This window comes from Pristiophorus japonicus, unplaced genomic scaffold (assembly GCF_044704955.1).
Source record: "Pristiophorus japonicus isolate sPriJap1 unplaced genomic scaffold, sPriJap1.hap1 HAP1_SCAFFOLD_115, whole genome shotgun sequence".
Lineage (NCBI taxonomy): Eukaryota > Metazoa > Chordata > Chondrichthyes > Pristiophoridae > Pristiophorus > Pristiophorus japonicus.
The window spans coordinates 453,693-476,081 of NW_027250810.1; the positions used below are offsets into that span (position 1 = coordinate 453,693).

The 22,389-nt window shown below is 47.1% G+C and overlaps 1 protein-coding gene and 2 non-coding genes across 3 annotated transcripts in view; 2 read left to right on the top strand and 1 right to left on the bottom strand.

The window, feature by feature from the left end:
• Positions 1-3,662: 3,662 nt before the first annotated feature.
• LOC139241876 (zinc finger protein 239-like) overlaps positions 3,663-22,389 on the top strand; it is an 80,161-nt gene continuing 61,434 nt past the window's right edge. The window contains exon 1 of the mRNA XM_070870117.1: positions 3,663-3,673. Within this exon, the coding sequence (XP_070726218.1) occupies positions 3,663-3,673 (11 nt within the window). The remainder of the gene's footprint in view (positions 3,674-22,389) is intronic.
• Positions 3,775-3,846, top strand: trnaw-cca (transfer RNA tryptophan (anticodon CCA)). The gene has a single exon. It is a non-coding gene; the product is annotated as a tRNA-Trp (tRNA).
• Positions 4,365-4,437, bottom strand: trnav-uac (transfer RNA valine (anticodon UAC)). Its single transcript has one exon. It is a non-coding gene; the product is annotated as a tRNA-Val (tRNA).

Genomic DNA, 22,389 nt, shown 5'->3' on the forward strand with positions numbered 1-22,389 from the left:
GCGGAGCTTTTAGACTGATCTCCAGCTCGGCCGAGTCTCTCTATACATATAATAAACTTGTGTGTTTTCCACTTGAGCAGAAAGGTGTCTGAGTCATATTCTTTAATATAAATTCCACCCCAACAATTTGGCTACATTACACTCGGTCCTTTCTTCCAAGTCGTTAATGTAGATTGTTAATAGTTGGGGTCCCAGCACTGATCCCTGTGGCACCCCACTAGTTACTGATTACCAACCCGAGAATGAACCATTTATCCCGACTCTATGTTTTCTGTTAGTTAGCCAATCCTCTATCCATGCTAATATATTACCCCCAAACCAATGCTTTTTTTATCTTGTGTGGTAACCTTTTATGTGGCACCTTGTCGATGCCTTCTGGAAGTCCAAATACAACACATCCACTGGTTGCCCTTTATCCACCCTGTTTGTTACATTGGTGGAGCCCAGATGATATTGGACAGGAGACGGTCGGTTGTCGGTGCGGGGCAGGAATTGGAGCCGTAAGTGGGCTGGTGAGCCTCATAAACACCTGCTTTAGGTCCCAGGCCCCAATCACAGGCCACAGGCCCTGGGATGGCCCCGTGGTGACAGGCCCGGGTCAGCCGGGTCACTGGCCGCCATCTTGGACGGTTCATGGTGCATGTGCGGCCACCTTGTTGCAGGAACCAAGACATTCAACAAAACATCAAATGCTAATATTTGTGTGCTGGGGTCCGGCCAAATATCAGCCAAAGTTCCCCATACACCTCTGCAGGGAATTCCACAGGTTAACAACTCTCTGAGTGAAGAGGTTTCTCCTCATCTCAGTCCTAATTGGCCTACCGCTTATCCTAAGACTATCTCCCCTGGTTCTGGACTTCCCCAACATCGGGAACGATCTACCCGCATCTAACCTGTCCAGTCCCGTCAGAATCTTAAACGTTTCTATGAGATACCCTCTCATCCTTCTAAACTCCATTGAATAAAGGCCCAGTTGATCCAGTTTCTCCTCATATGACAGTCCAGCCATTCCGGGAATCAGTCTGGTGAACCTTCGCTGCACTCCCTCAATAGCAAGAACGTCCTTCCTCAGATTAGGAGACCGAAACGGAACACAATATTCCAGGTGAGGCCTCACTAAGACCCTGTACAACTGCAGTAAGAACTCCATGCTCCTATACTCAAATACCCGAGCTATGAAGGCCAACATACCATTTGCCTTCTTCACTGCCTGTTGCACCTGTATGTCAACCTTCAATGACTGATGAACCATGACACCCAGGTCTCGTTGCACCTCCCCTTTTCCTAATCTGCCGCCATTCAGATAATATACTGCCCCAGTGTTTTTGCCCCCAAAATGGATAACCTCACATTTATCCACATTATACTGCATCTGCTATGCATCTGCCCACTCACCTAACCTGTCCAAGTCACCCTGTAGCCTCTTAGCGTCCCCCTCACAGCTCACACCGCCACCCAGTTTAGTGTCATCTGCAAACTTGGAGATATTACACTCAATTCCTTCATCCAAATCATTGATGTATATTGTAAAGAGCTGGGGTCCCAGCACTGAGCTCTGCTGCACTCCACTTGTCACTGCCTGCCATTCTGAAAAGGACCCGTTTATCCCGACTCTCTGCTTCCTGTCTGCCAACCAGTTATCTATCCACATCAGTACATTACGCCCAATACCATGTGCTTTTACTTTGCACACCAATTTCTTGTGTGGGACCTTGTCAAAAGCCTTCTGAAAGTCCAAATACACCACATCCACTGGTTCTCCCTTGTCCACTCTGCTAGTTACATCCACAAAAATTCCAGAAGATTTGTCAACCATGATTTCCCTTTCACAAATCCATGCTGACTTGGACCGATCCTGTCACTGCTTTCCAAATGCCCTGCTGTTTCATCTTTAATAATTGATTCCAACATTTTCCCCACTACTGATGTCAGGCTAACTGGTCTATAATTATTTGTTTTCTCTCTCCCTCCTTTTTAAAAAAGTGGTGTTACTTTAGCGTACTCCAGTCCATAAGAACTGATCCCGAGTCGATAGAATATTGGAAAATGACCACCAATGCATCCACTATTTCTCGGGCCACTTCCTTAAGTACTCTGGGAAGCAGACTATCAGGCCCTGGGGATTTATCAGCCTTCAATCCCATCAATTTGCCTAACACAATTTGCTGCCTAATAAGGATATCCATCAGTTCCTCCTTCTCACTAGACCCTCGGTCCCATCGTACATTCGGAAGGTTATTCGTGTCTTCCTTCGTGAAGACAGAACCGAAGTATTTGTTCTATTGGTCTGCCATTTCTTTGTTCCCCATTATAAATTCACCTGAATCCGACTGCAAGGGACCTACGCTTGTCTTCACTAATCTTTTTCTCTTCACATATTTACAGAAGCTTTTATGTTCCAAGCAAGCTTCCCCTCCTAATGAAACCCTTAGTCCTCCTCTGTTGAATTCTAAATTTCTCCCAGTCCTCAGGTTTGCTGCTTTTTCTGGCCAAGTTATGTGCCTCTTCCTGGGTTTTAACACTATCCTTAATTTCCCTTGTTAGCCACGGTTGAGCAACGTTCTCCGTTCTATTTTTACTCCAGACAGGGATGTGCAATTGCTGAAGTTCACCCGTGTGATCTTTAAATGTTTACCATTGCCTATCCACTGTCAACTCTTCAAGTATCCTTGGCCAGTGTGTTCTAGCCAATTCACACCTCAGACCGTCAAAGTTCCCTTTCCTTAAGTTCAGGCCCCTAGTTTCTGAATTACCTGTGACACTCTCCATCTTAATGAAGAATTCTACCATATTATGTTACACTTCCCCAAAGGGCCCCGCACAACAAGATTGCGAATTAGTCCCTTCTCATTACACATCACCCAGTCTAGTATTGGTTCCTCAACTTATTGGTCGAGAAACCCATCCCAAATACACTCCAGGAAATCCTCCTCCACCACATTACTACCATGTGGTTAGCCCAATCAATATGTAGATTAAAGTCACCCATGACAACTGCTGTACCACCACTGCACACATCCCTTAATTCTTGTTTGATGCTGTCCCCAACCTTACCACTACTAAACAGTGAGACAGACATTGCAGCAAGGGTCTGGTTATTGTGAAACAACAATTCTAGAAGAACACTGACCCCGACTTGATTTCAACAAGCAGCCCTTTGATCTAGAATCAGACGCACTACCGTTGAACCACGAGGTTTACACAGTAGTTAAGGGATGTTCGTCTATATGAAGGTTCTGCAATACAAGGGACTTTAAAATCCCCGCCCATTAAAATACAGTGAGTAAAATGGGATATGGTTTAACAGTCACATGCAAAATGTGATGTATTGATGCTTGGGGTCACTAGACACCAGGGGGCGCCACTGTCGGAGGTCATCGGGCTGTACGCGCGTGTGCGCAGGCCCTGGTATATAAGAGCGAGTACCATGTCACGTGGGCACTTTGGGAGTAAATAAAGTTGAACCAGGTTTCCAACCGAGTGAGTGAACAGTAACAAGTCTGTCGAGTCATTCTATACATTAGACAAAACACAGGACAAATGATTGAAGTATGGAGTGTCCCTGAGTTAGCATTTGTTTGATTGTGCAAAAGAAGGTGAGGGGTTAATTAATGATGCTTTCCCGTGAAAGCAAGACAAAAGGTTAAGAAAAAAAGCATACGATGGCTGTCAGGTGAGCGCTGCTTGTGATACCTGGTGGGAATGGGCGGGAATTTTACAGCCCCTTGTATTGCAGAACCTTCATATAGACGAACATCTCCAGCTCGCTGTGTAGGCCTCGTGGCGCAACGGTAGCGCGTCTGACTCCAGATCAGGAGGTTGCGTGTTCAAATCACGTCGGGGTCACTGTTCTTTTGGATGTTGTTCTTCCAGAATTAATATTTCATTTGCTGTTTGAAAATAACCAAACCCTTGCTCCAAGGTCTGTCTCACTGTTTCCCCGGTGTCATGCAGAGATACGCCTGCTGCCCTCATTTATTTCATGTGACAGGACACAAAAGTTCAAAATCAAACTGCAGGTGGCCACACACAGCACTGCATAGTCAGGATGGCCGAGCGGTCGAAGGTGCTGTGTTCAGGTCACTGTCTCCTCTGCACGTGTGTTCAGCTTGAATTCCAATTCTGACAATTATTATCATTGGCTTCACACGCAAAAGGTCCCCGGTGGATCCGTTTTCTTTCACTCAAACTTATCTATTCATTGAAGTGAAATAAAGAGCAATTAAGGAATAAGGGAGCCCTTTTGCCAGGAGAAAAATAGCAAATAAAAACAGCAAATGCTGGAAATCTCAGCAGGTCAGGCAGCATATGCAGGGAGACGAAACTCGCCTCCGATTATACATCCACAGCAAGTTTAAACATAATGTTTCTGCCTGGGATTGAACCAGGGACCTTTTGCGTGTAAAGCAAACGTGATAACGACTACACTACAGAAACCTCTGATACAGTAACCCCCACAGCGAGAAGCTGACCAGTGAGCTCCCTCTGTGCTGATCAGGAATGTGTTGGCTCACCTTAAACAACTTCTGTCCCACACTCAAAGTTCTCAATCCTTCTCCTCCTCTGCCCTTTACAGAAATGTCACGGATCACCCAGCCACCGTGTTCACTTCCACATCCTCACAGTGGGGCCACAGAGGCTCCTACCGTCTCCCCGCGATCAGCGAACTCACCCAGTTTACAAAATTAAACCCCGAACACGTGCCCAGCAAAGGGCAGGAGAAGCCAGATATTCTGTAAGATCGGTCTATCACAGAAAGTATTGGTATTCATGGTGATTACAGCAATTATTAATCGTCTTACAGACCTCAATTATTTTGATGCAATGAATTGATCGAGGATTGAAACCAGCTTAGTGCACCGGGTATTAACCACTCGACCACCAGGGAACAGTTACGATACATGTCGAACCAAGTTAGTGTGCCGGGTCTTAACCCCTCGACCACCAGGGAACAGTTACGATACATGTCGATATATTTATATATATTGATATATGAACCTGAATGTCAATGGCTATCTACCGAGACCTCGTGGCGCCCACGGTAGTGCGTCTAACTTTGAGTGAGAGAAACGGTTCCACAGTGACACCTGTCATGTGTTCTACATGGTTTCTGCTTGTACTATTACAAGGTGTGCCACAAGAGGGCACTGCAGTGGGAGACTTGTAGCTTACCTGCACAGGTGTGCCTGGCCTAGTATAAAAGGCAGGCCACCAGGTGTGATCCTCACTCTGTGGTTATCAACAAAGGACTCGGGTCACTACAGTTCAAGCACGACAGATTGTCTCGTGGAGTCATTATCAGAGCATTTGAAGGTATAACAAGGGAGCCCAAAGCCTCATAAACTGGAAATTCTACCAGAGCGTCGAAGTCATGCTGTAGGTGCCTGGGACAACACATTGCTCAAAGTTGTCCACACGTGAAGGCAAAGTGTTTCTTCTACAGAAAGACTGGACATCTTGCGAAGGCATGCCGACTGAAGGTTAAACCTATTTTTAAAGCTATGAGTCCAGCGTTCAAAGCTATGAGTAGAAATCCCAAGAGACTGCATAGTATGGAAGAACAACAACAGGACGAGGAGATCTTAGAGTTACACATCATCAGGAGCACGAGGTTAACGGACAGCGATTCGGAAAGCATCAAAATCCAAATAGATGTTGCGGGATTCAAGATACCAATGTAAATTGACACGGGTGCATCCGTGAGTGTAATACCGGAGTCACTGTACCGCGACAAATTGCGTGATTTCCAACTGGAGAAACCCAAGATAGAGCTGCGAGGCTACTCGGGAGAGTAAATTCCTGTGGTAGGTCGTATCACTGTACCGGTGAAATATAAAGATCAATTTCAGAACTTGCCTCTAATAGCAGTGAAAGGAGACAAGTCTGCCTTACAAGGAAGAAATTGATTAAGCTCACTGAAGCTGGATTGGAGTAAGATTTTCTGTGTGGAAGCGAGATTTTCATCAACGGATGAGGTTATCAAGAAGTATCCAAAGGTGTTCTGCGAAACGGGCAGTCCGATCCAAGGCTTCAAGGCGAGTGTCAGGGTACAGAAGGACGCTAGATTGGTTTACTACAAGCCCCGTTCCGTACCATATGCACTCAAGGAAAAAGTTGAGCAAGAACTCAAAAAACTAGAAGGTGTTAACCTTTACACTGCGGAAACATCTCCACTTTCAGCACCAGATTATCAAAATTGAACCCAATGAGATCGGGAGAAAAGTTCCTCGCATGCTAAGGGCAAAATAAATAATTGTCGTTCTACAAAAGAATGAACACACTTCAGCACCAGGTCAGACGGAAATGTTAAGCGAGCAGGTGGACTGCTGAATCGCACTTTTAAGGAGTTGGTGGTGACAAAACAAATGGATTCTGTCTAATGATTCAATATAAGAAATGTCTGAAATAGGATTCGAACACTATCTATAGTGATCTGAGAACATCACCTTAGACCACTCGGCCATTATTACTATTCAGTGTTGTGTGTGGCCACCTGCAGGTTGATTTTGAACTTGAAATAAATGAGGGCAGCAGCCGGATCTGTGCCTGACACCGGGGAAAGAGTGAGACAGACCTTGGAGCAAGGGTCTGGTTATTGTCAAACAGCAAATGAAATATTAATTCTGGAAGAATAACATTGAAACGAAATGTGATCCTGACACCCAGAAACAAGTGTTAAGGCATCCCTTTCTGCAAAACATTCCTTTCACAAACATTTCTCTGAACAAAACAGCACAAAACAAAAATGTTCCTTTTAAAGTCATTAAACACCCGAATTTCCACGCCCTGTGACTCTCCTGAATCAGATGCCTCTAGTTTTGCCGACTCCATCCATATCCCTTTGCTCCAAGGTCTGTCTCCCTGTTTCCCCGGTGTCCGGCCTGCTGCCCTCATTTATTTCACTCTCTGTGAATCTCTCTAAGATTCCAACAGCAGCCATGGTTGTGTGAAGGTTTGTATTCTGTTAATCGTCGCCAATTGTTGAGAAAAGTAGAACACCAGGAGGCTGAGTACTGTGAGCTAAACTTAGTGTGATCTTCGTCTTTCTTTATTCCAACTCCAGAGTGCCTGAACAACATGGCAGCCAACCTTTTATACTGGCTCTGTACGTGTGGGCAGGTGACCATTAGGACTCCAAAAGTCACGCCCTCTGGTGGCAAGTATGACATAGTTACATACTTCACATAATTGTTATCGTTAAGAAGTTTTAATTCCAATGAATGTCTGAATCGTGCGAAAGGAGCCTGGTTTGTAGGACAAGGCTACATATCAGGAAGGAGCGTAGTTAGATGACAAGGGAAGAGATACTCTGATTATAAGTTTGGAGAATAAAACGAGTAAATGCTGGAATCACTGAGCAGGCCAGGCAGCATCTGTGGAGAGAGAAACAGAGTTAACGTTTCAGGTTAATGACCTTCCATCAGAAGTTGGGCAGTTGTGTTAGGTAATACTATTAAAAGTTTCAATTGTCACGAAGCAGGGGTAAGGAAAAGATATAAAATGTGAAATTTGGAACAGATAGTTTAGAATCCAATTAATGTTTGATCAATTTGTACACCGAGCTGGGAACTGTAACGTGTTTGAGTTCTTCGGCTAACATTCGCAAGGTTTGGGTGTAAGTACTGTTGTTAAGTGTATGTTTAATTATTGTCTGCTTAATAACCCTGACATTTAATGTTGCGGACCCTATTCCTGCAATGCGCGTGTTCCAGCTCTGTTTGGAGCACCGATCCCTTCAATCCGTCGCTTACAGGGACAGTTGGATTCACCGGATCTTTGTTTGGTGAAATTTCAAAGATTGAAAGCGGCGCACATCAACCTGGTCACCTACTCACTAACCGCTACACGCTGCTCCCGTGAAATGGAAGCCCAGTTACTGTTACAAGCTTGAACGCAGGTACAAGCAGAACTCATTCATAGAAAGTCCAAGTCCCTGAGGCACCTGATTATTTGCACCAAACTCCTTCGCAAAGAGTTGCGGTTCATGTGGGGTGATTTGGGCACATCTTTCCCCACACTACAACACTTCAAACATAACTCAACGGCTGTAAAGCGCTTTGGGGCGTCATGAGTTCCTGAAAGGTGTTGTAGAAATGCAAGTCCTTCTTTGCAAAAGTTCAATGCAATTTCAAAATTCATGGGTAAACTGAGTGCTCGTCCGGGATCTCTCGCAAATTTCAAGTAACAACCCCGAAGCAAGAATCATACCCCTAGACCAACGAGCTAACTGCTTGATAAATGTGGAGATAAGGTGTAACCATTATTGAAACATTTTTAGTGTGTTGCTATTCTTGATCGGAATCAATGACTTTGCTTTTTCGACCTGTCTTCTGAAGCACCGCATGGTCCCACTCCGACAGTCAATGAGTTGTTGGGACGTTAGTGTATCCAGGCTGCGGGTCGTCACCCCGAGCGCAGCAGAGGGGTTTCTGCATTTGTTCTGGGTGGGGACAGTATCTTTCCCCTTCTCTCTCCTCTTGTCTATATCCCTGGGCTTTGGTTTCTCTATTCATTCCCCCGTCTCAGTTTCTAGTGTTTAAAAGGGAACAAAAGATGAAATGGGTGTCACTGTGGAACAATTTCTCTCACTCAAAGTTAGATACACTACCTTGGGCAGCACGAGGTCTAGGTAGGTTGCCGTTGATATTCAGGTTCATATATAAATATATATAAATATATCGACATGTATCGGAACTGTTCCCTGGTGGTCAAGGGGTTAAGACCCAGCGCACTAACGTGGTTTCAATCCTCGATCAATTCATTGCATAAAAATAATTGAGGTCTGTGAGACGATTAATAATTGCTGTAACCACCATGAACACCAATACTTTCTGTGATAGACCGAACTTACAGACTATCTGGCTTCTCCTGCCCTTTGCCGGGCATGTAGTCCGGGTTTAATTTTGTAAACTGGGTGAGTTCGCTGATCGCGGGGAGACGGTAGGAGCCTCTGTGGCCCCACTGTGAGGATGTGGAAGTGAACACGGTGGCCGGGTGATCCGTGACATTTCTGTAAAATGCAGCGGAGGAGAAGGATTGAGAACTTTCAATGTGGGACAGAAGTTGTTTCACGTGAGCCAACACACAATGCCGATCAGCACAGAGGGAGCTCACTGGTCACCTCCCCTCTGTTGGGGTTATTGTACCAGAGGTTTCTGTAGTGTAGTGGTTATCACGTTTGCGTTACATGGGAAAGGTCCCGAGTTTAGTCTCCTGGCAAATGCTGCCTGACCTGCTGAGATTTCCAGCATTTGCTGTTTTATTTGCTATTTATTCTCCTGGTAAAAGGGCTCCCTTATTCCTTAATTGCTCTTTATTTCACTTCAATAAATAGATAAGTTTGAGTGAAAGATAACGGATCCACCGGGGACCTTTTGCGTGTGAGGCCAACGTGATATCCGCTACACTGCAGCCCATCAAAGGGCGAGAATCCACTGAATATAAAGGATGAGCTCACAAATATCAGGGGCAGTGCAGTCTGGTCAATGTCAAACCCTCCTTTCTTATTCAGCAGTGGCATGAACGGGAGTCAGACGCCCCACAAAGTTTAATTGAAGACACAAATACAAGTAACACTTGCAAATCTTTTCAGTGTAAAATTCTTTCACTTTATTTGAAATCCGACTGCATTGAATCTGAAAATACGCACGGTGGGATTTTATCTTCACTACTGATTGTATTTTGTGTGCACGGTAGGAATAACTGGTGCTGCTAAATTTGAGAAAAGTTGCCCCAGATTCCTGGTGTCATTGGCAATGAAGACTTTGAACCAGAAAGCTAAAATACAGTGAGTAAAATGGGATATGGTTTTCGAGTTAAGATGCAAAGCACAGGACAAATGATTGAAGTATGGAGTGTCCCTGAGTTAGCATTTGTTTGATTGTGCAAAAGAAGGTGAGGGGTTAATTAATGATGGATCCCGTGAAAGCAAGATAAACGTTTTCGAACAAACCAAACGGCGACTGTTAGGTGAGCGCTGCTTGTGATACCTGGTGGGAATGGGCGGGGATTTTAAAGCCCCTTGTATTGCACAACCTTCATATAGACGAACATCTCCAGCTAACTCTGTAGGTCTCATGGTGCAACGGTAGATTGTGTCTGACTGCAGATCCGAAAGTTGCATGTTTAAATCATGATGGGGTCATTGTTCTTTTGGATATTTTTCTTCCAGAATTAATATTTCATTTGCTGTTTGACAATAACCAGACCCTTGCTCCAATGTCTGTCTCACTGTTTCCCCGGTGTCAGGCAGAGATCCGCCTGCTGCCCTCATTTATTTCATGCGACAGGACACAAAAGTTCAAAATCAACCTGCAGGTGGCCACACACAGCACTGCATAGTCAGGATGATCGAGCATTCTAAGGTGCTGTGTTCAAATTGCAGTTTTCTCTGAAGGTGTGGGTTCGAATCCCACTTGTGACTTTTCTTATCTTCAAGCGGAACCCATTTGTTTTGTTATCACCAACTCCTTAAAAGTGCAATTCAGCAGTCCACCTGCTCGGTTAACATTTCCGTCTGACCTGGTGCTGAAGTTTGTTCATTCTTTTGTAGACCGTCAATCAGATATTTTGCCCTGAGCATGTGAGGAACTTTTATCCCGATCTCATTGGGTTTAATTTTGGTAATCTGGTGCTGAAAGTGGAGATGTTTCCGCAGTGTAATGGTTAACACGTTCGCCTCACATGCGAAAGCACCTCGGACAGAAATATTTTCTGGAGCTTTCTCATGCATGTTCAGTGGAGAGTTTGTTCTCCTGTGAAAGGTCAAGAGATCATAAGAACGTAAGAGTTAGGAACAGGAGTCAGCCATTCGGCCCATTTTCAAGTTTTCAAGATCTTTCCGCCCGGTTTCGGACCGGAGACCTTTCGTGTGTGAGGCGAATGTGATAACTACTACACTATGGAAAAAGTATGATAGAATCTACCTTAGGATAAAACCACAGCTCTAACCGACACAGCTAGCCGAGAATTCAGGAACTTATTTTAAGAGAATAGAATGAGGGTGCTATATTTAGGAAGGCTGTAAGTGTGGCCTTCGACAGCGTGGACCATTTTTCACGCCTCGGGAACCTACTATCAGCAAGGGAAGACATCGATGACGAGGTCCAACACCACCTCCAGTGTGCCAGCACAGCCTTCGATCACCTGAGGAGGAGAGTGTTTAAAGACCCGGACCTCAAATCTGGCACCAAGCTTATGATGGTGATACCTGCCCCGTGGTATAGCTCCGAGACATGGACTATATTCAGCAGGCATCTCAAATCACTGGAGAAATACCACCAGGGCTGTCTCCGCAAGATCCTGCAAATTCCCTGGGAGGCCAGACGCACCAACATCAGTGTTCTTGCTCAGGCCAACATCCCCAGCATTGAAGCACTGACCACACTCGACCAGCTCCGTTGGGCGGGCCACATTGTCCACATGCCCAACACGATACTCCCTAAGCAAACGCTCTACTCAGAACTCCGACACGGTAAGCGAGCCCCAGGTGGGCAGAGGAAACGTTTCGGGCACACCCTCAAAGCCTCCCTGATAAAATGCAACATCCCCACCGGCACCTGGGTGTCCTTGTTCCTCGGGTTGAGTTGCCTGTGCTGCATGATCCGTGCCGGATCGATCATCCTCTGCCACGTGGTATGTCACAGCACGTTTGCACATTCACTGGAGGTACCTCATCGTTGTGCAGCCTTTGCACACGTAGTGCTTGAATCCACATTGATGGGCCCGATGAATGTGAATCTATTAGCACCAACACGGTGCTAATAGATTCACATTCATCCCCGATGGCGGACTCTGAGTCATCACAGGTCTTGCAGCCACAGACGTATAGAACCTGCCATATGCAGTTCGGCCTGCTAGCGACATCATTATATGCACAGTACTTGCCGATGAGCTTTGATGTTGAGAAGATATCTGTTTCGTGTTACCGTCCGTGGCCATGCATGCCTGGGCGATCGCGATGGCCCTGCTCTGGTCTCGGGTTTCAGCAGCCAGCAGCTTTCGAAGAATGACCTCGTGGCTGATGCCCAGCATGTAAATGTCCCACAGCATTTGCCCCAATGCAGCTCCAAAATAGCAAAGTCCCGCGAGGTGTCTCAGGTCGTTGACATAATCCACCAGGTCCTGGTCCCCGGAGCGATGGTGCGTGTAAAAACGATTTCTGGCCATGAAGATACTCTCCTTCGGCTTGAGGTAGTCCCAAACCAGTGTGCACAACTCTGAATATTCCTTCTCCGTTGGTTTTGTCGGTGTGAGCAGATTCTTGATGAGGCTGTATATTTTAGGCCCACAGACGGTGAGGAGAACCACCCTGTGCTTGGCCACGTTAGTGTCTCCTTCCAGCTCGTTGGTCACAAAGTACTGGTCGAGCTGCTCGACGAAGGCTTCCCAAACATCACCCTCTACGGATCTCTCGAATATTCTAACGGCAGCCATGGTTGTGTGAAGGTTCGTATTCTGTTACTCGTCGCCAATTGTTGAGGTATAGAACAACTCCCCGAGGCTGAGTACTGTGAGTTAAACTTAGTGTGACCTTAGTCTTCTTTATTACAACTCCAGAGTGCCTGAACAACATGGCAGCCAACGTTTTATACTGGCCCTGCACGTGTGGGCAGGTGACCATCAGGACTCCAACAGTCGCGTCCTCTGGTGGCAAGTATGACAGAGTTACATACATCACATAATTGTTATCGTTAAGAAGTTATAATTCCAATCAATGCCTGAATCATGCTGAGTAGAAACATAGAAAACATAGAAAATATGTGCAGGAGTAGGCCATTCGGCCCTTCTAGCCTGCACCGCCATTCAAAGAGTTCAAGGCTTGGAAGGAGATCAATCATCAAAAGCCGTGTCATTAACCACAGCTGGGCCGTCAATTTTCTGATCGCAAACTGCTTTCAGTCCTTGTCAATATCTCTTGTCTATTTGCCGGTGTTTCCCGATTCTGTCAGTCTCTCTGGCTCTCTTTAATCTATGTGTGGTCACCTGCAGGTTGATTCTCGATGAATGCCTGTGTTTGTGTCTTCAACAACAGCAGAAAATGTTTCTTATATATTTCTTACATTCTCTCCAATGCCTTGATATCCTTGCTAAATTGTGGTGCTCAGAACTGTAAACAGTTCTCCAACTGAGGCCTAAACCGGGATTGAAAAGGTATGGTACAACTTCCTCACTGGTGTCCTCTATTTCACTACATATAAAGCCAAGGGCCCTGTATTCTGTTTAAACAACTTAGCAACTTATCTACCCAGCTTCAAAGATTTCTGTGTGTAAATCACTCAATCCTTCTGCTTCCCTTTTAACACAATACCATTTAGTTTATGTTTTCTCATATCACCTCCCTTTGTTTCCCAGACCTTACACACAGGTACAGGAGGAGACCCATTCAGCCCCTCGAGCCTGTTGCACAGGAACAGGAGGAGGCCCATTCAGCCCCTCGAGCCTGTTACACAGGAACATGAGGAGGCCATTCAGCCCCTCAAGCCTATTACACAGGAACAGGAGTAGGCCCATTCAGCCCCTCGAGCCTGTTACACAGGAACAGGATGAGACCATTCAGCCCCTCGAGCCTGTTACACAGGAACAGGAGGAGACCCATTCAGCCCCTTCAGCCTGTTACACAGGAACAGGAGGAGGCCCATTCAGCCCATCGAGCCTGTTACACAGGAACAGGAGGAGGCCCATTCAACTCCTCGAGTCTGTTACACAGCAACAGGAGGTGGCCCATTCAGCCCCTCGAGCCTGTTACACAGGAACAGGAGGAGGCGCATTCAGCCCCTCGAGCCTGTTACACAGGAACAGGAGGAGGCCCATTCAGGCACTCGAGCCTGTTACACAGGAACAGGAGGAGGACATTCAGCTCCTCGTGCCTGTGACACAGGAACAGGAGGAGGCCATTCAGCCCCTCGAGCCTGTTACACAGGAAGAGGAGGAGGCCATTCAGCACATCGAGCCGGTTCCGCCATTCAATGTGATCATGGCTGATCTGTGACGAAACTCCATATACACACCTTTGGCCCATATTCCTTAATAATTTTGGTCAAAATGCAATGTAAAATGAACAACTGACCCGGCACCAACTGCCCTTTGCAGAAGGGAGTTCCAAACCTCTCCCACCCTGTGTGTGTAGGAATGTTTCCGGATTTCACTCCTGAAACTTCTGGCTCTAATGTTTAGATTTTGGCCCCTAGTCTGGGACTCCCGAACCAGCGGGAATAATTTATCTCTACCTACTCTATCTGTTCTCTTATTATCTTGAAAATTTTGATAAAATCACTGCTCGACCCTCTAATTTCCAGTGGGTGTAATCTCATATCTTAATTTAAACCTTGGAATCCAGGTATCATTCTGGGAAACCGACACAGTGCTCCCTCCAAAGCCAATATAGCCTTCCTGAGGCATGGTCAGTGAAAACTGAATCAAGGGACGGGTCTTACTAGATTTAATCTGATGGTTTCCAGCAGGCATTTGGTAAGGTCCCACACATCATCATCATCATCATCATAGGTGGGTCCTCGAACGAGGAAGGCTTACTTCCACATGGGTTCACAGGTGTTTCAATGAAGGACCCGATGTTCCAGTCCTGAACTCCAATCAAAGGGTGGAAAATGCCTGTGGGTGGATTGTTTTAACGTGGTGTGACCATTGCTCACCAGCCACCACACGGGCTTGACAGAGTGAGGTCTTGGTCCAGTGGCAAGGGCGAAACAGGACGGCTGGAGACCTGCTCTGCTGCACGTCATCAAAACCCAGGTCGCCATTTGGTGCATGGGCTGGAATATCGGCGGGACTCAGGTACAGCGGAGGAGTGGGAAGGTCAGTGTGGAGGAACGGTGAAAGATCGTGGTGGTGGAACGGTGAGAGGTCGTGGTGCAGGAGCGGTGAGAGGTCGTGGTGGAGGAGCGGTGAGAGGTCGTGGTGCAGGAGCGGTGAGAGGTCGTGGTGGAGGAGCGGTGAGAGGTCGTGGTGGAGGAGTGACGAGAGATCGTGGTGGAGGAACGGTGAGAGGTCGTGGTGGAGGAGCGGAGAGAGGTCGTGGTGGTGGAACGGTGAGAGGTCGTGGTGGAGGAACGGTGAGAGATCGTGGCGGAGGTGCAGCGAAGGTTAAACACAAGGGATGTTGGCAGAAATCAAAGTTGAGGCAATGTATGGTGTTGTGTATCTGTAAAGCATGCACTCCCATGTTCCCCCACCAGGGAGCTCATCCCCTGAAGTCCCAAGGAATCCCAGCACCCCTTGGGAGCACTGTATTTAAGCCGGCCCCTAAGGCCAGTTTCTCACTCTGGAGTGTCTTATGAAAGACTCAGGTCACTGTTACTTTAAACTCCCTGTATGCAGCATCATCTGTGTTGGGACCACAATAACTGGCGACGAGAATACGAATCCAACACAAACTTGCAGCAAATTGTGCGCATCCTGGAGAAGTTCTCAGAGGGTGAGGACTGGGAAGCCTATGTCGAACAGCTAGACCAGTACTTTGTAGCCAATGAGCTGGACGGAGAAGGAAGTGCTGGAAAAAGGAGAGCGGTCCTCCTCACAGTCTGTGGGGCACCGACCTACAGCCTCATGAAGAATCTTCTGGCTCCGGTGAAACCCATGGATAAGTCGTATGAGAAGCTGTGTACACTGGTTCGGGAGCATCTTAACCCGAGGGAGAGATGCTATGGCTAGGTATCGGTTCTACACGTGCCAGCGATCTGAAGATCAGGAAGTGGCGAGCTACATCGCCGAGCTAAGGCGACTTGCAGGATAATGTGACTTTGATGGCTACCTGGAGCAAATGCTCAGAGACTTTTTTTGTACTGGGCATTGGCCACGAGACCATCCTCCGAAAACTTTTGGCTGTAGAGACACCGACCCTCAGTAAGGCCATTGCGATAGCACAGGCGTTTATGTCCACCAGTGATAACACCAAACAAATCTCTCAGCACACAAGTGCTAGCAATGTTCATAAATTAACTGGAACTGTGTTTGTGAGCAGAAATGTACAGGGCAGAACCCACGAGTGTGCATCTGCCAGCAGGCCTCAGGTGAGCCAGATGACTCAGAGTCCCCAACAAAGGATGAGTGCAAGGCAATTCACACCGTGTTGGTGTTGTGCACGCTTCCATTCAGCCTATACATGCCGCTTCAAAGGGTATGTTTGCAAGAGCTGTGGAACAATGGGGCATCTCCAACGAGCTTGCGAATGAGCTGCAAGCTCTGCAAAACCTGCTAACCACCATGTGGCAGAGGAAGATCAATCCATGGTGGATCAAAGCAATTTCGAGCCTCAGAGAGAGGAGGCAGATGCTGAAGTACACGGGGTGCACACATTTTCGACGAAATGTCCACCTATAACGCTAAATGTAAAATTGAATGTCTTACCCGTAACCATGGAACTGGACACTGGCGCTAGCCAATCCATCGTGAGTAAAAAGATGTTTGAGAGACTGTGGTGCAACAAGGCATTCAGACCAGCCCGAAGCCCCATCCACACGAAACTGAGAATGTACACCAAAGAGCTTATCACTGTCCTGGGCAGCACCATGGTCAAGGTCACCTACGAGGGCACGGTGCACGAACTACCACTCTGGATTGTCCCGGGCGATGGCCCCACACTGCTTGGAAGGAGCTGGCTGGGCAAAATCCGCTGGAACTGGGATACCATCCGAACGCTATCGCATGTTGATGAAGCCTTATGTCCCCAGGTTCTGAAAAAATTTCCTTCACTTTCTGAGCCAGGCATTGGAAATTTTTCCGGGGCGAAGGGGCGCATCCACTTGGTCCCAGAGGCACGACCCATTCACCACTAGGCGCGAGCGGTACCTCACATGATGAGGAGAGAGTGGAAATCGAGCTGGACAGGCTGCAACGCGAGGGCATCACCTCCCCAGTGGAATTCAGCGAGTGGGCTAGCCCACTTGTTCAAGTACTCAAAAGTGATGGCACGGTCAGGGTTTGCGGCGATTATAAAGTAACTATTAATCGTTTCTCGCTACAAGACCAATACCCACTACCTAAGACAGACGACCTATTTGGCGCGCTGGCAGGAGGCAAGGCGTTCACCAAGCTTTACCTGACTTTGGCCTACATGACGCAGGAGATGGAGGAGTCTTTGAAGGGCCTCACCTGCATCAACACGCAAAAGGGACTGTTCAGCGACAACAGATGCCCGTTTGGAATTCGGTCGGCTGCAGCGATCTTCCAGAGAAACATGGAGAGCCGACTCAAGTCGGTACCACACACAGTGGTCTTTCAGGATGATATATTGTTTATGGGTCTGGACACCGCCGAACACATATAAAACCTGGAGGATGTCCTCCAGCGACTGGATCGCGTAGGGCTGCGGCTGAAGAGGTCGAAATGCGTCTGCATGGCAACAGAAATGGAGATTTTGGGGAGAAAGATCACGGCGGACGGCATTCGGCCCACAGACGCCAAGACAGAGGCTATCATGAACGCACCCAGGCCACAGAACGTCACGGAGCTGCGGTCGTTCCTGGGACTCCTCAACTATTTTGGTAACTTCCTACGGGGTTAAGCACCTTCTAGAGCCCCTACATGTGTTATTGCACAAAGGTAAGAACTGGGTATGGGGAAAAAAAACAAGTAATTGCGTTTGACAAAGCCAGCAACCTTTTATGCTCCAACAAGCTGCTTGTGTTGTATAACCCATGTAAAAGACTTGTGCTAGCATGTGACGCGTCGTCGTACAGAGTCGGGTGTGTATTACAACAAGCTAATATTGCGGGGAAGTTGCAACCTGTCGCCTATGCTTCCAGGAGCTTGTCTAAGGCCGAGAGGGCCTACAGCATGATTAAGAAAGAGGCATCAACGTGTGTGTTCGAGGTAAAGAAAATGCATCAGTTCCTGTTTGGCCTCAAATTTGAGCTGGAAACCGAACATATGCCCCTCACATCCCTGTTCGCTGAAAACGAGGGTATAAATACTAATGCCTCAGCCCGCATACAAAGGTGGGCACTCACGTTCTCAGCGTATAACGAGACCATCCGTCACAGGCCAGGCACCGAGAACTGTGCGAATGCTCTCAGTCGGCTACCATTGCCCACCACGGGGGTGGAAATGGCGCAGCCTGCAAAATAGTTGATGGTGGCGCAGCCCGCAGACTTGTTGATGGTCATGCAAGCGTTTGAAAATGATAAATCACCTGTTACGGCCCGCCAGATTAGGACTTGGACCAGCCAAGATCCTCTGCTGTCCCTAGTAAAAAACTATGTACTGCATGGGAGCTGGGCCAGCATCACCGTTGAAATACAAGAGCCAATCAAGCCGTTCCAGCGGCGAAAGGACGAGCTGTCCAGTCAGGCAGACTGCCTGTTGTGGGGTAACCGCGTAGTGCTACCAAAAAAGGGCAGGGAGACGTTCATCTCGGATCTCCACAGCACACGCCCGGGTATAGTAATGATGAAAGCGATAGCCAGATATCACATGTGCTGGCCCGGTATCGACTCTAACTTCGAACCTGTGTATGGCAATGCAGTGTATGTGCTCAGTTGACCAACGCGCCCAGAGAGGCACCACTAAGTTTGTGGTCCTGGCCCTCCAGACCATGGTCGAGGATCCATGTCAACTAAGCGAGCCCATTTCTTGGTAAAATATTCCTGGTGGTGGTGGATGCTTTTTCAAAATGGATTGAACGTGAAATAATGTCGGGAAGCACCGCCACCGCCACCATTGAAAGCCTGAGGGCCATGTTTGCCACCCACGGCCTGCCTGACATACTGGTCAGTGACAACGGGCCATGTTTCACCAGTGCCAAATTTAAAGAATTCATGACCCACAATGGGATGAAACATACCACCTCGACCCCGTTTAAACCAGCCTCCAATGGGCAGGCAGAGCGGGCAGCACAAACAATCAAACAGAGCCTCAAACGAGTCACAGAAGGCTCACTCCTAACCCGCCTGTCCCGAGTACTGCTCAGCTATAGCACGAGATCCCACTCGCTCACAGGGGTGCCCCCGGCTGAGCTACTCATGAAAAGGACACTTAAAAGCAGACTTTCGCTGGTCCACCCCAACCTGCATGATCAGGTAGAGAGCAGGCATCAGCAACAAAATGTAAATGATGGTCGCGCCACTGTGTCACGGGAAATTGATCTGAATGACCCTGTTTATGTGCTGAACTATGGACATGGTCCCAAGTGGATCGCGGGCACGGTGATAGCTAAAGAAGGGAGCAGGGTGTTTGTCATCAAACTAGACAATCCCCTGGGTCCTGGTCCTGATCAGCGTTGCTGGCTTAAATTGGGGCCATCCAATGGGTCCTGCTCCTGATCAGTGATGTTGGTATATATCGTATCAACCCCCTGTGTCCTGCTCCTGATCAGTGATGCTGGTATATACTGGGGCAATCCTCTGGGTCCTGCTCCTGATCAGTGATGCTGGAATATATTGGGGCAATCCCTTGTGGCCTGCTCCTGATCAGTGATACTCGTATATATTGGGATAACCCCCTGGGTTCTGCTCCTAATCAGTGATGCTAATAGATATCGGGGCAATCCCCTGTGTCCTGCTGCTGATCAATGATGCTGGGATATATTGGGGCAATCCACTGGGTCCTGTTTCTTATAAGTGAAGCTGGTATATATTGGGACAATCCCCTGGGTCCTGCTCCTGATCAGGGACGCTGGAACATATTGGGGTAATCCCCTGGGTACTGCTCTACACCAGTGAAAGTGGTATATATTGGGGCAACCCCTTGTGTCCTGCTCCTGATCAGTGATGCTGGGATATATTGGGGCAACCCCTTGTGTCCTGCTCCTGATCAATGATGCTGGGATATATCGGGGCAACCCCCTGTGTCCTGCTCCTGATCAGTGATGCTGGGATATATTGGGGCAATCCACTGTGTCCTGCTCCTGATCAGTGATGCTGGGATATATTGGGGCAAACCCTTGTGTCCTGCTCCTGATCAATGATGCTGGGATATATCGGGGCAACCCCCTGTGTCCTGCTCCTGATCAATGATGCTGGGATATATTGGGGCAACCCCCTGTGTCCTGCTCCTGATCAATGATGCTGGGATATATTGGGGCAACCCCCTGTGTCCTGCTCCTGATCAATGATGCTGGGATATATTGGGGCAACCCCCTGTGTCCTGCTCCTGATCAGTGATGCTGGGATATATTGGGGCAACCCCTTATGTCCTGCTCCTGATCAATGATGCTGGGATATATCGGGGCAACCCCTTTTGTCCTGCTCCTGATCAATGATGCTGGGATATATTGGGGCAACCTCCTGTGTCCTGCTCCTGATCAATGATGCTGGGATATATTGTGGCAACCCCCTGTGTCCTGCTCCTGATCAGCGATGCTGGGATATATCGGGGCAACGCCCTGTGTCCTGCTCCTGATCAATGATGCTGGGATATATTGGGGCAATCCACTGGGTCCTGCTTCTGATAAGTGATGCTGGTAGATATTGGGGCAATCTCCTGTGTCCTGCTCCTGATCATAGGTGCTGGTATATATTGGGACAATCCCCTGGGCCCTGCCCAGAACAGTTATACGGGGATATGTTGCGACTAATCTCCTGTGTCCTGGTCCTTATCAGAGATGCTGTGATATATTGCGATAATCACCTGGGGGCTGATGCTGATCAGTATGCAAAGTATTCTGCTGGAAAGTGTTCGAACGTTCGAGGTGATAAATGTTTGGTCTGCCAGGATAAGTGCGGTGGCAGAAGGACCTGTTACAGCGAGTGCCTCGCCTCAAACTTTAAGAATGATAATTTCAGAGTGGGCGTCGGAACCGAAACTATGCAAGGACCTGTTTAAATCACGATGTAAACTTAACCGGCCAGGGGTAAGGGGCGGGTTCATGTCTGACTTTGGCTTTATTCCTCGTCCAATTGCACGCAACATTGAATTCAATGTGGATTAAACCGGCCGGCCTCTAAAACTTGTCCATCCAGAATTAGCCTTATGTTTCCGCCTGGCGGATGTGGTTCAAGTTTTACCTGAGATTAGAAGCAGGGACAGAGAACATGATGAATTAAAAGCATAAATTCGACAGTTGAAAATAAACATCAGCCATGAGATGTGTCGGAACAGGGGAGAGCGATAATCACTCTCAGAGGATATACTTCTAATTAAAGAGATCAGCACAAGTAGCAGATGAGGACAATTGACCATGAGGAGAGAGTTGTCTGTTTGACTGGTCAAACTCCAGCAAGCAGCAGAGACGGAGTAAGGCTGAATCGTCCCTATCTGAGCAAGAAACATCTTGGGTGTGAAACAACAGCAGCAAAATGCACCAAAGGAGAATATTATGAAATCACTTGTCGCACATGAGCTACCTCGATTGTGAAAACTCAAAAATGACTCAACGCCTTTGGGGCAGGAAGAGGGAGACATTTAAAAAAATGTGTATTGGCAATAATAGCGGATTTTTCCCTTTTGCTCCCGGATATGTAAAGGCAGCAACGTATTGACTTAGGGTTTTCAACTCTCCCGATTTCAGTCATTGATCACTGGGCAACCTTTCAACTTTCAGTGAAGAGGTAAACCGAATGCTGTCGCATGGGCTGATGTTTCTAAAATGCTACTCGGTTTTATCATTTAAATCAATGAAAAGGAAATTACTGAGCTGTGCACAATCTGTCTGTCTGTATGTCTAAATGTTTGTCTATCTATCCATCTGTCTCTATCTCTCCATGTCACTATCTCTCTAAAAATATATATCTGTCTATCCATAAATATATATATATATATGTATCCATCTATATCTATCTCTGCCTCTCCCTCTTTATCTCACTGTCTGTCTCTCTGTCAATCTGTCCATATAACTATATCTGTCTGACTGTCTGTCTCTCTGTCTGTTTATCTGTCTCTTTATCCATCTCTTTATCTCTATATATCTCTCTCTAATAAGGCCTGACATGTGAGAATGTCCACTTACATCGCAAAGCTATTCACTCTCGTCACTATGAATGGGCTGGTGGTCTAACTAACAATGTGATCTTCCACCTTGAAATTGAGTAGGTATCTGAATGGAAGCCGATCACTACTATTCTGTTGTTTTCCACTTGTGATTGAGAACTAAGTAGCTTACAATTTGATCGAGGGAATATAAAGCGATTAAACCATAATGGAAATTACTCTAAACATTATTCCATTTACAATCAATTGGAAGTAAAAACAATTGGAATGATTTTTGGACAATTGCAGATCTGTATCATTCAGTTTACCCAGTATATCTAAAAATAATATCCTTAAAGCAAAGAATATCTGTCTGACTTGATGTGATATGGTTTTCACTGTCTAACAATTAGCACCCACTGTCCGGATCACACAATGATAATCGGGCGTGGAACAGACTGCTCAGCAATAATAGAACCCGTCCATTCACCTTCCCTTAAATTCAATGCAAGGACTATGGCTGGTTAT